The sequence below is a fragment of the Crocuta crocuta genome, unplaced genomic scaffold, assembly GCF_008692635.1.
Source record: "Crocuta crocuta isolate KB4526 unplaced genomic scaffold, BGI_CrCroc_1.0 scaffold8, whole genome shotgun sequence".
NCBI classification, from domain to species: domain Eukaryota; kingdom Metazoa; phylum Chordata; class Mammalia; order Carnivora; family Hyaenidae; genus Crocuta; species Crocuta crocuta.
Window position 1 is genome coordinate 1046303 of NW_027532162.1, and position 13778 is coordinate 1060080.

Below are 13778 nucleotides of genomic sequence, written 5' to 3' on the forward strand. Positions count from 1 at the left end.
CCTCTGAGGCCTGTACACTCCCACCTGGAAGGAACTCTTCCCGTTTCTACCAGCCCTTCCTTTTTTCTTTTTTTAAAATATTTTATTTAATTTTGAGAGAGAGACGGCATGAGCAGGGGAGGGTCAGAGAGAGAGGGAGACACAGAATCTGAAGCAGGCTCCAGGCTCTGAGCTGTCAGCACAGAGCCTGACACAGGGCTTGAAAGCACGAACCACGAGATCATGACCTGAGCTGACGTCGGATGCTTAACCGACTGAGCCACCCAGGCGCCCCTGTACCAGCCCTTCCTGACCTTGCGCAGCGGTCACCTCTTCTGAGGGGCCTTCCAGGATTCCAGTGGAAATCTCTCTCCGCTTTGGCCTCTGTGGTTACAACCCAGGGAACCACACCGAGCAGGAGAGTGTCTAGGAGTCCCCAGCTGGCAGGCAAAGCGGAGGCCTGGACCCCAGTGGGTCTTATTTCCTCTGGGCCTCAGTTTCTCTACCTGTGCAGCGAGCTAGGTGGGGAGAGACGGGGGGCCTGTGTCCCCAGGAAGACAGACAGGTAATGGAGGCTGACAGGGCTGGGGGGGTGGGCGGCAGATCTGCACAGCAGGGGTGAGTGGGGCAGGTGTGGACCGCAGCAGCCTGGCATCCATCATGCCACCCACTGCCCATCCAAAATCCCACCCTGGGCCCCCAGCCCACACCAGCGGGGGGCTCCTGGTGGAGGGGGGCGCCCCTCAGAGGCGAGGGTGAAGCTTAGCCAGGGCGTGGGCAGCACACCAGGGCTGAGGAGGGCAAGGCCCAGGGGGCTTCCTGGGGGGAAGGGGAGGGTCCTGGACTGTCACACTCCGGGCAAGTAGGCCAGGGTCTCCAGGTGTTCAGGGACTCGGACGGGGTGGGGGGAGGGCAGCAGGGGAGGCGCTAGACCAGTGACATCTTGGTGCCTTGGGTGGGGGCAGGGCGGGCACAGTAATTTCCAGGAAAAACTGAGGATCAGAGTGAGTGTCTGGGACTGGGCGGGAAATGTCCCCATGAATCCTTGCCCTGTGACCAGCCCCATGCTGCTGACTCGCAGAGGTGACTGTCGCCAACCTGCTGACCAGTCACTCACCACGGGCCCTAGCCCTGCCTCCGGACTTCGGGCTCCCCTTCTGCAGAATCGGGGCACCACTTGCCTTTGGCTCCCTTGCCTGCAGGGGACCCGAGGCTGGGAGACGGGACAGAGAATGATGAAACCAGGGGTGGGTGGCACAGAGACACATTTGAGTGGGGTCTTAGAGGGTGCGCTGGGCTCAGGGCCACACAGGCCTCCAGGCTGAGGCTGCATTGGGCCCAGAGGGCCACCTGGGGCGAGGCTGGTAACTGGAGGCACAGATGAGAGGCCGGAGGGCCACCCAGACCCGAGAGCTGCCCTGTGCCAGGCGCATCTTTGGGGGNTGACCCCGATCCTCTGGCAGCCCCAGGCCCAGGGACAAACCGGGGCCGTGGTGTGGACAGCCATCCTCAGCCCCGTCTGGAAGTACAGCACGACCGGCGGGCCCTGACATGCCGCGGACACCCCGCAGGCCTCCTGAAGGCACTGGTCCCCCTCTGTCCCCAAGGCTAAGCATCCGCTCAGAGGTCAGGCCAGGTCCTGGGAGGCAGAAGGCCGGGATGGTGGTCCCAGGGCCCCTGAGGAAATCTGATGGGGCTCAGGCCCTGCCAGGAGGTTGGGAGGGAAAGGGAGCCCCGCCCGGCGATGCTTCCCCCAGAGACCAGCCCCCCAATAGGCCCACCTCCCCTGGCACCTTCCCATGGACTCACAGGCCTGGGGGGTTCTTTCTTGAGCTCCAGACCCTTCAGGAAGGAGAATAGCCCATGCTGCGAATGCAAGGGCCGGCCGGGCTGGGAAGGGAGGGTCCAGTGCTCTGGGATGGATGGACAGACACGGACGGACACACACACACACACACACACACACACACTCGCCCCTTTGTCCATCATGTCCCAGGCCGTTGTCCTGGAGTCCAGAGGCCCTGTCCAGACGCCCGCCCTGGGACAGGGAGAGGAAGGAGCAGCACTGTGTGTGGGGAGGTCCAGCCTAGAGGCTGGTGTTGGGAACGAGGGTCTGGCTCGAGCAGCACCAATCAGACCGGGTGCAGGGCAGGGGCAACGATGTTTATTTCTCTGCCAGCGTGGTCAGGAGCCGGCCTCCTGCCCCCTGCCAGCACAGCACCCTGGGTCCAAAGTGGGGAAACTGAGGCTCCTGACGACAGCAGAGGCGGAGGGCAGCCCCGCCCTGGAGGGCTGCCCCCCGCTCTGGATGCGCCCCCAGGACCCCTGGCTCCCGTGAGGGCTGGGCACCCACAAGTAGCTCCAGGGATGGAAGCCAGGGTGCAGACGGCTGAGGGGGCCTGGCCGGACCACCGGAAGCACTTCGTCCGCCCCAGGCTCCCGGCTGGGATGCTGTGTTCGCACTTCTTGACACACCAGGGGCTTTGGCTGGACGGGGGCCACAGGAGGCACTTCCGGGCGGTGGGAGAATCGAGGCAGGGAGGCGGGGCTGCCCTTGCCCCCTGCCCCCCTCCCCCGTGTCTCCAACAGGAGGGGATGTGGGACACCGCCACTTGGCCTGTGTAGCACCCAACAGGCCGGGCCAGGCCGCGCACCAAGGGAGCAGCAGGCCCCTTGGCCTTCTCCTCGGGGTCCTTGCTCCCCCGCCTCCCTGCCAGCTCGGGGCCGCCTGGCAAGGGGTCACCACTTGGCCTCAACACCCAGAAGAGCCCGCGACGGTGGAGACTTCCTGCGGCAACAAAGAGCAGCGGCAGCGTGGGTGAGCGGAGCCCAGCGGTGACCCGGGCCAGCGGCCTTCCTCCCCAGAGGACCCGCTGGCCNCGTTTGTAAACACAGGCCCAGCAGAACCCGCTGACCATATAAGGTGGCCTCTGGCTGAGCTACACTGCTCTGCCTGGGCTCCAAGGCGGCCCACTAGCCCGGGGCCTTGGTGGCAAAGGTCAGGTAGCCGGTGTGGCCCACGGCCTCCTTCATGGGCGTGCCACTGCGGAAGGGGCCGGCATCGGGGCCCGGGTCGGCCCCCAGGTCAGGCGCAGGCAGGCTCACGGTGCGGACCGTGTACACCTGGGGCAGCACCTCCATGGTGCTCAGCTCCGAGAAGCCGCGGGCCGCCAGCGCCTGGCACGTGCGCTGCACTTGCTCGATGCACGGCGAGAAGGAGCAGAAGCGCCCACCTGCGGGGAGCCAGACGCGCAGTCAGGGGGCAGGAGGGCACAGGAGCCAGCGGCCCGAGGGCCCGGCCTGTGGGTACCCAGCCACCATCCTGGGGTCCGAGGCTGCCAGGCCCTCCGCCAAACAGAGCTGAGAGGCAGGGCGGAGGAGGGGCTCTCCTGGAGCCACGTGGAAGGGGCCACTTAGGCCAAGCCCACCACCCTTATTTTGTGTGGCCCGTGGCAGGCCTTCTCCAGGGAAGCTGAGGGTCGGGGCAGAGCCTGGGCATGGCCACCGAGTGCCTTGCCCAGAACAGCACTCACCACACAGCACGGTGGTTGCAGTGGGGGAAGGGGCTCGCCGGAGGGCGGGGGCTGCTGCTGTCACAGGAAATTAGAGGCTGTCACCCGCTCTGGGGAACAGCAGGCGCCTACTCAGAGCAGAGCCTGGCGGCCAAGGATGACAGTGCAGGCGGGAGCTGACAGCCCCTTCCTGCCACCCCCCACCGGGGCCCACCCTCAGTGTCCCTCTGCCTGGCCTGCGTCCAGCCCACGTCCCGGTCCTAGCAAGGAGGGTGCGGGGAATGCAAGGCGGGGGAAGGGATGTGGCCAGGCAAGTCCTCGAATATCCCTGAGGCCTGGTCACCGGGCCACACCCAGGAACCCCCACGTGGGTCTTCTGGAAGGTGTGGATTTGGAGGTAGCACGAGCAGTTTGATGCCGACCTAGAGGACACAGTGTCATCCCCAAGAAGTGGCCTGGCCCCTAAGCTGAGGGGACAGGGCCCGCTGGACGGGGGCCAGAGCCTTCCGGGCGGCCCGAGTCCCAGGGAGCCTGGGGGCCGCACTTGCCCGGGGTTGGGCTTACAGAGCAGGCAGACAAGCCACCGGAAAATGCAAGGCCCACGAGTAAGCCGGGACCCTCTGGGACCAAAGCGAGCAGACACAGGGGGAGCCCAAGGGAGGGGCTTGGAGGGGCACAGGGAGTGGGGTCCCCGGACGGTGCAGCTCCCCCCGGCTAGGCACCAGGAGGAGCCCCAGCGCCAGGGGGAAGACCCAGGAGTGTGACCACGTGGACCTGGCCAAGGCTGGGCAGTTGGCTCTGACCTCTCTGAGACCGCAGGGTCTGGGGGCAAGCTGAAGGGGTGGAAGGCGGGAAGCTGGCTCAGCCCCTCCCGAGCCCCAGGCCACCTTGGCAGACAAGGGACACTGCAGGGGACCCACTGGGACCCACTGCCGCCTTGCTGTTTGAGGCGTGCCTTGGCACCTGTCTTTTGGAGGAACAGCCCTTCCCCTGGGGGCCCCTGGGCTCGCTACCCCCTCTCCGTCCTTGCTCTGCTCAGCAGGGAGGAGGGAAAGGGCCATGGCCGCCTGGGCTGGCTCCTTCTCCAGAAAAGGGAAAAACCCAGGGCCTCACCAGCGCCTCCCTGGCTCAGAGCCAACCTTCCCGCCTCCTTCCCGCCTCCACATCTAGCATCTTCCCTAAAAGGGGCCGGTTCGCTGGCTTGTGGCTGGGAGAGTGGGGGCGGGAGGGGGGGGAGGCGAGGAGACTCTTCAGGCAAGAGCTGGGGTCAGAAGCTGACCTCTGAAGTGCCCTGTGGCATAGGTGCCACCTCTCTCGAAGATGGAGCTGCCACGGGACAAGGCCGGGCTCGGCTGGAGCCCAGTCCTCCCCACCTCCTGAGTCTTCAGCCAGCCCGACCCACCCCGCCTTCAGGTCAAAAGGGGCCCTGGCCTGGCCGTGCTGTGTGGCCTGTCGGGCCCTGGCCTCCCTGGGCTTCAGATGACCCACACCCAAGGCCAGGCCCCGGAGCTCAGGCCCCAGGCCCACACCAGAACCCCCCACGTACCTTCAACCTTGAGGGCGTCCCAGGCATGGCCCACCGCCTCCCAGGGAGACGGGATGTCCAGGAAGACGGCATCAGCCACGTGGCTCACGCCGAAGCCACTGCGGCACACGTCCTGGTTGCGCACGGTCACCCAGCGGCCCACTCGATGCTCCCGGAACTCCTCGCGAGCCTTCTCTGCCCGCTGCTGGTGGAACTCCACCGTGTGCAGGTGGCCCGTGGGCGCGATGGTACGGATGATGGCGTGGGACACGGAGCCGCTGCCAGTGCCTGGCAGGATGGGACGGATGTCAGGCAGGACTGCCAGGGACACTTAAGAAACAAGCCCACCCTTACTCTGGAAAGACCCACACGGGGCCCACGGGTCAGACGATCCTGGTGAGCATCACTAGTGGGCGGTGGGCACCACTCCGAACTGCCCCTGATGTCCCAGCTGCCCGGGTTTCGTCACAGAGTCTGCACTGGGGCTGGCTGGGGACGCGAGGGGCTGGGGTGTATTCTGGGGTCTGAAGTGGGTCTGAGTGGCAGGGCGGCAGCCCTGTCCAATCCCAGCACTGGAGCAAACCCTGTCCCCGCCCCACACCCCCCACAGGGTGCGCCTCATCCACCACCCCCATGCGGAGCCGAGTCCGGTAGCTTCCGCCCCCCCTTTGCCTGGCCTCGCGGCACCAAGACACCGCAGCCAACTTGCCACAGGGCCCGTCTTCCCTCCACGTCACTGCCCACCCGTTCTCTTCCACCCGCACTGGCCACTCCCCAGCCCCCTTCAGCGCTGCCCCTCGGCCTGGCCGAGCCCAGCCGGGGCCACGTCCCCTCCGCAACCTCCCTGCCCCACGGTTTCAGGCGCCAGGCTCCATGCACGTTCCCCAGCGCCACGTCCATCCGCTCCAGACTCCTGGTCAGTGTCCAACACACACGCGCCACCTCCCCTCAATACCCGTCCGGCGCTCGGTGTTAACACGGACAACGCTGGACCCGCTCCAAGCTCCTGCCCGGCCAGCAACACCCACAGCGCGACCACACGTCGCAGGGGTGCCCGGACGCCCCTCTCCCACCCCACATTGGGTCCACCAGTAGCTCCTGCCCCCCCTCACCGCACCGCCTGGGCCCTCCCTCCTGGCTCCGTGTAACTACCACCAGACGGGATTCTCTTCAGCTCAGTCAGCCCCTGCTTTCTGCTCTCCACGCGGGCACAGTGAGAGCCGAGAGCCCTCCGAGCTGCGCCCTGTTTCCTCCCGACCTCGTTTCCTGCTCCCGCCACCCTGGTCTCCTTGCTGGGCCCTCACTCAGGGCCTCTGCATGGCTCACCCTTGGCGTGACCTCCTCCTCCTCATCTCCAGCTGAATGTCCCCGTGCCAGAGGCCTTCCCGGGCCCACCGAGGTAGAGGCCCCCCTGGAGTCACCCTCAAAACACACAGCCCTGTTTTACTAGCCTCACAGCGACCACAGGGTTGAAACAGTAACACTGGGCTTACTGTCACCTCGGGGAAGGGGCAACCAGGCGTGTCTTGTCCACGGCTGTACCCGCAGGTCCTGGAAGGCAGCTGGCCTGTCAGAGCCCAAAGCATGCCCACTGCAGGGAGAGCAGCAGGGGACAGAGCGGGCTGGAGGGCCCCCACGTGCCCTGCGGCCGAGCAGCTGGCCTCTGCCTGCCCCCACTAACCCTCTGGCCCACAGCCCAGGTTCCGCACCTGACTCTCCCCTTTTCAGAGTATCTGGCTGGCCAACTGTCCACATGGAGAAAGAGGCACGAGACGGAGAAGGTGGCCTCAGGCTTGGGAACAGTGGTGCTGGGAACTCCTCGTGACCTCGGAGCCCAGCTGCGCAGCCCGTGAGGAACATGCTGGAAATCTAGGTGCGCCGGGCCTGGGCTGTGTTTGGCCAGGCTGTATGCTTCAATCTCTACCCCAGGTGGCCCCAGCACCTGTGTGCGTGCATGTGCACGTGTGTGTGAGGGCCGGGAACAGCCTGAGGCCCTGGGCTCAGTGACAGTGGTGCGGGCCGAAGATGAGCTTGAGACAGACTCCCCACCTAAAACGAGCACCTCAGAGTAGCCCAGCCCTCCCTACAGGAAGGGGAAACTCTCGGCCCCGGGGACCAGGTGGTCAGGGACTGCGGGCCAGCCACTCTCTGCCCTCCTGGCAGCACTGGGGCAGCGACTGGCCGTCAGGACTCTCCCTGAACACCAGCTCCTCTGGGGGGAATCGCTGGTCCAGTGCCAGCAACTCTCATTCAGATTACAGCACCAGCCTCCTAGCCAGTGCCCCCGCTTCTGCCCTCACTCCCTGCAGTCAGCCCCCCAAAACCATCTTGGTCAAACCGAAGCTGAGGTTTGACCAAGGCAGGGCAGGCTGGAGGCTGTCCGGATGCTGGGTCTGACTTCCACCTTCCAGTCAATCTTTCAGAATTAGGATTGAGGCGGCCCAAAGAACTCACCGGATTCACAGACCACAGAGCCAGGCCGAAGCTCCAGCATCATCGTGAGCAGAGCAATGTCGGTGGAGTAGAGGATCTGGGTGCGGTGTGGCAGGTTCAGTGTCCAGAGCTCAGGCGTCGGGTGGAGCACATACACCCAGCCGCCTCGGCCACAGGTCACCTTGGAGCCGAAGGGGCGGCCGATGAGGTCTACTGAGTGCCGCAGGACTCCATGCCGGGTCTGGGTCTGTGCCCCCCGCTGCACACGCACTGCCACCATGGCACCATGGCCCAGCGACAGGATGGCCGTGTCACCCTCTTTGATCAGCTCCTCATAGGCCACAAAGCTCATGGTGTTACTATCTGGCAGGTGCCTGAGACCTGGGAGAACGTGTGGGCATGAGCACGCATAGGGGCCAAGAGGGTGCACCTGGGACCTGAGGGGAGGACGGTGAGGCCCAGATCCCTAACGGTGAGGTTGGGGGGGGGGGGCTGGCTCATTCCCAGCTCTGTCCAACAGGGCGACCACCCTGGACTGACACGTTAAGCCCTTCTTGGTCTAGGTCATGATCAGAAGTCATCAGCCCAAATCACAGATGGAGAAACTGAAGCGAGGCAATGGAAAAGGACGGGCCCCCGATTTCCCACTAGGGCCCAAACCCTCTCATCACCCTTCCCCGGGACACAGCTCTCATTCTCCAGGTGTGAGAGGAGGGACCGGCCGCCAGCGGGGCGGCGGTCAGTGGTCTGAGCTATCACCTCCAGGCCACGCTTCATTCCACGGAACCCCTCCCCCCCCACTTTCCCCCAAAGCGGGCTTCCAGGCGGACGGGCGGCAAGGGGGNGGCAGCCCCTCCCGCCTGCGGAGCGCGCCTCCGGGGCGGTTTCTAGCCGCTGCGACTTCGCTGTTTATGCAAGCTCATGCAGAGGACAAACGAGAAGTTCCAGTGTCCCCTGGGTCGGGCTGCTGTGGGCGGGGACCAGGGCAGGGCCTCGTAACGCACTCTTTTGGACAGCCCTGGAGTCCCCGGAAAGGCTGGCCCTTTGCTAGCTGCCCACGCCCGACGGGGACACTCTCCGTGGGCCGTGTGGTCCCAGCAAACCACACTGGGAACACCTCCCAGCGGGCCCCAGGATGAATTCCAGAAAATGGAATTGCAGATCGCAGGGTCGTCCCGGAAGGCTCTGGCCCCAAGGGTCTGCAGAAGTGGTCTTAGGCCAGGCCTTGCGTCCCCTGCGGGGGCACATTCTCCACCTCGGGGAGGCAGGCGGGGCGGTCCCCTCCCGGGACCCAGGGCAGAATGAGAGCTGCGTGAACCGGGCTAACGCTGGGGGTGCTGAGGACCAGGTGAGCAGCCTGAGCAGGCGCACTGGGGGAAGGGCAGCAGGAACACGGGCAAAAAAAGGGAAGCGGCAGCCCTGTTCTGTCGCAGCAGGACTGATTCAGAGCCAGTTCCTCTGTAGGGAGGGTGTGGGGGCGGGGCAGGGACAAAGGGTAAGGAACGCCTCCCTCCAGCACTCAGCTCTCAGCACCCTGGGCTTGTCCTGATAGGGACCCTCCCGCCCACCTTCGGCTTAGCCTGGGCCCTAAACCGAGGCCCGCCAGCAGTGACCCCAGGCCACAGCCCAACCGGCCTGTGGGGCACCCTGAACTCTCCCTTTTCTGGGGCCAGGACTGCCAGGGGTCTGTGGCCCTTGCCATGGGCCCCGCAGAGTCCAGGATGGAAACCCGGTGCCTAGCCTCAGCTCCCCTCACCATGCCTCTGCCCCCGCTGGGCCTGGGTCCGGGAACCGCTCAGGGGGAAGAAGGTCGGGGACTTAGGTGGCCAGCCATTCTCTGTGGGCTGTTGCTCCTCTTGGGCCATCACTCTGGCCACCAGCTCCGGGGCTGGCTCCTCATGGCCTTGCTGCCTCTTCCCCTAACGCGGAGACTAGCGGGCCCCATCTACAGCTTGACAGCCTGCCTTCCGGGTCACTCTGCTTCGCTCTCGTGCTGCTCCTGCCTGAATCACCCCCTAATTGCTCCACTGGGAGATTCAACTTTCCACTGCTGAGGGCTCCTCTTCCCCAGCCTCTCAGCTGCAATATGGAGCTGACGTTGGGCGTCTACTAAGAGCCTAAATTAGGACTCGGTGACTGGGCAGTGGTTTCCTGTGGTCCCAACTTCCCACTTGCGTCTCTGTCTGTGACTGGCTGGCTGGCTCCTCCAGTGCACTCTCCTCCAGGTAGCCTGCCCAGAGTCGCCCGTCTGCTCCGTCCGGGGCTGCCCCAGCCCTCTGCCCGCTTCCTTAAGCACTGCCTCCCCCAAGCTCCAGCTGATTACTCAGGTCAGGTCAGGTGGGCACCTTGCCCAGCGCAGAGTTTGTGTATTGAGACCCCCCTACCACGAACTGGCTCTGTAGAAGCTCAGGTAAGTGTCCTCGTGTTCAACTCTCTCCACAGTCCTCTCAGGGTGGGGACCCCTTAATGGATGGGGAAGCTCCCACTCGGAGAGGCGGGATAATTGCCTGAGGTCACGTAGCCAGTGCAGCCAAAGTGGGCCTGGGATTTAGAGCCAGAAATCCTGACTTCAGAGAACCAAAGGCAGATTTGAAGAACGGTGGGAACGGGCAGGAAAAAGATCCTGGAGAGAAGGGTCCCAGGCCCCCTGGCGGGAAGAGAGAAGCTGAAGATGCACACCGGGGAAGGCTGCACCTGGGTCACGTGCCCTGCGCCCCCCTCTCTCGGACTAGCCCAGGCTCCTACCCCAGAGTCCAGGGCTCTGTGACCGCAAAGCGGCCCCTAGCCCTCTCCCGACCCAGGGGCTCAGGGACAGGGCGCCAGGAGGAAGCAATGCCCACCCTGACTGCGTTTTGAGCACAGACTCTGAGAATGACCTCTGGTCCCCTGCAAGGCCCTCCCACTTGGCCTGCCTCTGCGGGCCTGATGCTGCAACCCCACTGGGCAGGCTGAGTTCCTGGATGAAAAGCTGGGGACTCCATTGAAAGCGCCCCTCCCCCTCTAGAGCCGCTAGTTAATGTGCGACCAGGTGTGATTTCTGAGGAACCTGGACCGTAAACTCGTTGGGTGATGTCACCCAGCTTCTTGCCCAGACGCTGCCAAACCGGCTTCTTGGGCCCTGGGGGAAACGGAGGGTCCACAGACAATGGCCAGCTCACTGGGGCAATGTTATTCTTGGTGAGGTGAGACTGGCACCCTCCAGGTCTCCCTACCCCTTGCTCCTCTGCTCTGGGACCACACAGGCTCCCAAGCAGCCCCTGGTAGGAGGCATCCCCTGACATTTGTGTCTAAAGGCCTTGAAGCGCCCCCCCCCCTTTCCCCCATCGCAGCTGTCGACTACCCATGCTGTCAGTCTAGTGCAGCCTGGGCTTGGCCTGCCCTGGGGGGTCCCCAAGATGGGCCCCAGGTTGTCAGCTCAGGGCCGGGCACTCCAGAACCATCGAGGGGTTGCTGGACCTCTGACCTGTCTCTTCTGCCATCCGCCTTCTCATCTTCCTTTGCTTATCTGCATAATGGATAAAACACCCATCTCCGAGGCTGGGGATTTCTGGAGCCTCGAGCTGGAGTATCACCAGGGCCTGACCTTGAGCAAAGCGGCCCCAAACCTCTGGACCTCACTTCTCCACTTTGGGCCTTGCTTTTGGAGGGAGAGAGGAGCAGGACCCTTCTCTCCTACCCAGCAGGCCTAGCTCTTGGTGGCCTGAGTGTGGGGGGATGGGGGGAGTATCTTTTGAGAAGCTGCATTGGCTGAAGACAAAGAGGAAGCTCTGAGCGCCCCTCACCCCGTGTCTGAAAGCCAAGTCTGCCTTCAGGTTTCCAGAAACAGAAACTTGAGCCCATCAGGCTTTTGGGGGGGGGGAGGGGGAGGGAGGGGGNGGGGAGGGGGAGGGAGGGTGTGGAAAAAGCAACTGCAGATTATTTCTGAACTTGGAGGAAGGGGCTTCAGGGGCACAGGGTGCAGGAATCCCAGGCTTAAGGGACACCTGCTGCCTGGCCGGTCCTGCCCATTTGCGTTTTTACCTTGTTTTATGGGTCTGAGAAAATGCTGACTGGGAACAGGTCAGAGCACGCCAAGGTGAGCGAGGGAAGAGACTGAAGTCCCGTGTGTGGTAACCGCAGGGACAGCTAGAGACGCTCCCGCACACCCTTTGCTGCACAAACAGGCGGAGGTGAAGGGACTCCTCACCCTTTGCCTCTTTGCTCCGGCGCCCATTCCTCAGAGGGACCGAATCCCCTGGAATTCCTTGCTCCGCCGCTGCCCTGCCCCCACCGCCAGCAGCCCCCATCCCCTCCCCTCCCCTGATGTGATTTCGTTCACGCGGCCGGTCACTCGCGGCCAGCCTGCTAGCAGCAGCGTGGTGTTCACCTTGCGGTCCCCAGAGCTCACTGTGCGGTCCTGGAGGGCTTTTGTTAAATACACACAGATAAGGGTTTTCCCTGCTCTCTTGCTTTATCCACAAAACGATGCACTGCGTCCCTTAACACACAAGCTCCGATTACCTTTGTTTTCTCTCTTTTCATTTTATCGCACGAAGGAATTGCACTATTCAAATTATAAGCAGACCCCAAATGCTTACATTATACAAGCTGTGGGGTTTTTAAATTTGTGGCAAGAGACAGAAGGGAAATTCTACTCCTTGCAAGGAAATCCTCACTTAAGCTTCAGTGAATCGAAAGCACTTAAAACCCATGAAACTGGGGCGCCTGGCTGGCTTAGTCGGTGGAGCACGCGGCTCTTGATCTCGGGATCGGATCCTGAGTTCGAACCTCAAGTTGTGGGAAGAGATTACTTAAAAAAAAAGTGGAGATAATAATAAAAAGAAAACCAACTGCGCAACTCCAGCTCGTCCTTCTTTGCCTCTGTCTCTATGGGGAACTAGTGTATGTTCTCGCCATGGTCACCCTGCGGCTGAATTACTTCTCCATATTCTGGGTCCTCAATTACATCACCATTGCAGGCAGGTTTCTTCTTAAATGCCTTATTAGTTTCTTTTTATTGTACTCATCAGTGACCCCTTGGATAGTAGTAAGGGTCTTCCTGACGTTTCTGTTGGGTTCATATATGGGTAAGATCCTCAGTGTCAGCAGGAAGATCATCACTCTCTTTTTTTTAAGTTTTTAATGTTTTTTATTTATTTCTGAGAGAGAGAGAGAGAGAGACAGCATGAGCAGGGGAGGGGCAGAGGGAGAGGGAGACGCAGAATCTGAAGCAGCTCCAGGCTCTGAGCTGTCAGCACAGAGCCCGACGCGGGGCTCAAACCCACGAACCATGAGATGATGACCTGAGCCGAAGTCGATGCTTAACTGACTGAGCCACCCAGGCGCCCCAAAATCATCACTCTTAAGTCACATCGGAAGGGTTCAGAAGAGTGGAGGTTCTGCATATTGGACATGGGATAGGATCTCTTTTCCTCGATGAAAATGGCCTGTGGAAGGCTCTCATGGGAGAAGGCAGGTGGCTCTTCAAGAGGTGCAGGGGCTGAGGGGGAGGCTGCTGAGTCCTTGCTGGTGGCTCAGTGACTAGGGGTCTAAGTCGTTTTTTAAAATAGCTGGGTAACACTCCATGCTGGGATGTGCCTTCCTACCCCTGGCCAGTCCCCAGGTGATGGGCTCGAGTTCATTTGTGTGTTTGTTTCCCCGACTGCGTATGTCTGCAGAGAGATGAGGCCGTCCTTTCCAAAGGCTGGATTCCTAGAAGTGGGGTTGCTGGGTCATGGAGTATAAACATTTTTAATTTTAATAGATAACTGCCAAATTACTTTTCAGAAAGGATGTGGTAGCTCACAGTTGCAGGCAGTGAGTGACGTCTTCACATTCCAACCATGGCCAACACTGGCTGGTGTCAGTCTTTTACAATTTTGCCATCTGGGTGTTTTGGGGGCAGTGGAAGGGAGAGTCCTTGTTTTAATTTGCACGATTCTGATTCTGATTTTTAGTGAGTCGGTGTTTCTTAAATCTCACACACGCTTATTGTTTGTTAGTGTTTCCTCCCATCTTTGCTGAGAGTCTCTGGGGACTGCCTTTGGGGGTGGGGCGGTGAGAGGAACTTGTCCCCTGTGGAAAGGGCCCAGGCCGGGGTCTGGAGGCTCTGGGCCTGCGCACTCCCCAGCAGCCTCCCAGGGCCACATTGTTCTCTCATCTACCAGGAAGGGCTGGGCTCGGGGGTCTCCGGCTTGGGTCCCCTGGCGCCGGGGGACTTTCGAAGGTCAAGGCACCGCGGGTGCCACCCCACTGGGCCGCAGCCAGACTGCGCCTCCCGCGCGCCTTAGCTCTGCACCGAGATCGCCTGGGAGATGCCTGCGGGCACCTTGAGGAAGGTCGGTGGCTCC

The 13778-nt window shown here is 62.4% G+C and overlaps 1 protein-coding gene and 1 pseudogene across 1 annotated transcript; both read right to left on the reverse strand.

Moving 5' to 3' along the window:
* Nucleotides 1-2861: 2861 nt before the first annotated feature.
* On the reverse strand, nt 2862-8262 carry TRMT61A (tRNA methyltransferase 61A). Its single transcript, XM_077776487.1, has 3 exons — nt 7471-8262; nt 5038-5304; nt 2862-3212 (listed from the first exon to the last, which is right to left on the reverse strand). Exons 1-3 carry the CDS (start codon nt 7799-7801, stop codon nt 2953-2955), a joined length of 858 nt encoding a protein of 285 aa, XP_077632613.1. The 5' UTR covers nt 7802-8262; the 3' UTR covers nt 2862-2952.
* Nucleotides 8263-12175: 3913 nt separating this feature from the next.
* Nucleotides 12176-13767, reverse strand: LOC144241826 (eukaryotic translation initiation factor 1-like; annotated as a pseudogene).
* Nucleotides 13768-13778: the final 11 nt, after the last annotated feature.

Excerpts from the sequence above, each read along its gene's own strand:
- TRMT61A (XM_077776487.1), bottom strand. The coding sequence starts at position 7,801 with ATGAGCTTTGTGGCCTATGAGGAGCTGATCAAAGAGGGTGACACGGCC. Across the intron at positions 5,305-7,470 it reads CTCTGTGGTCTGTGAATCCG|GCACTGGCAGCGGCTCCGTG; the intron begins GTGAGTTCTTTG and ends CCATCCTGCCAG. Across the intron at positions 3,213-5,037 it reads GGACGCCCTCAAGGTTGAAG|GTGGGCGCTTCTGCTCCTTC; the intron begins GTACGTGGGGGG and ends GGCTCCCCGCAG.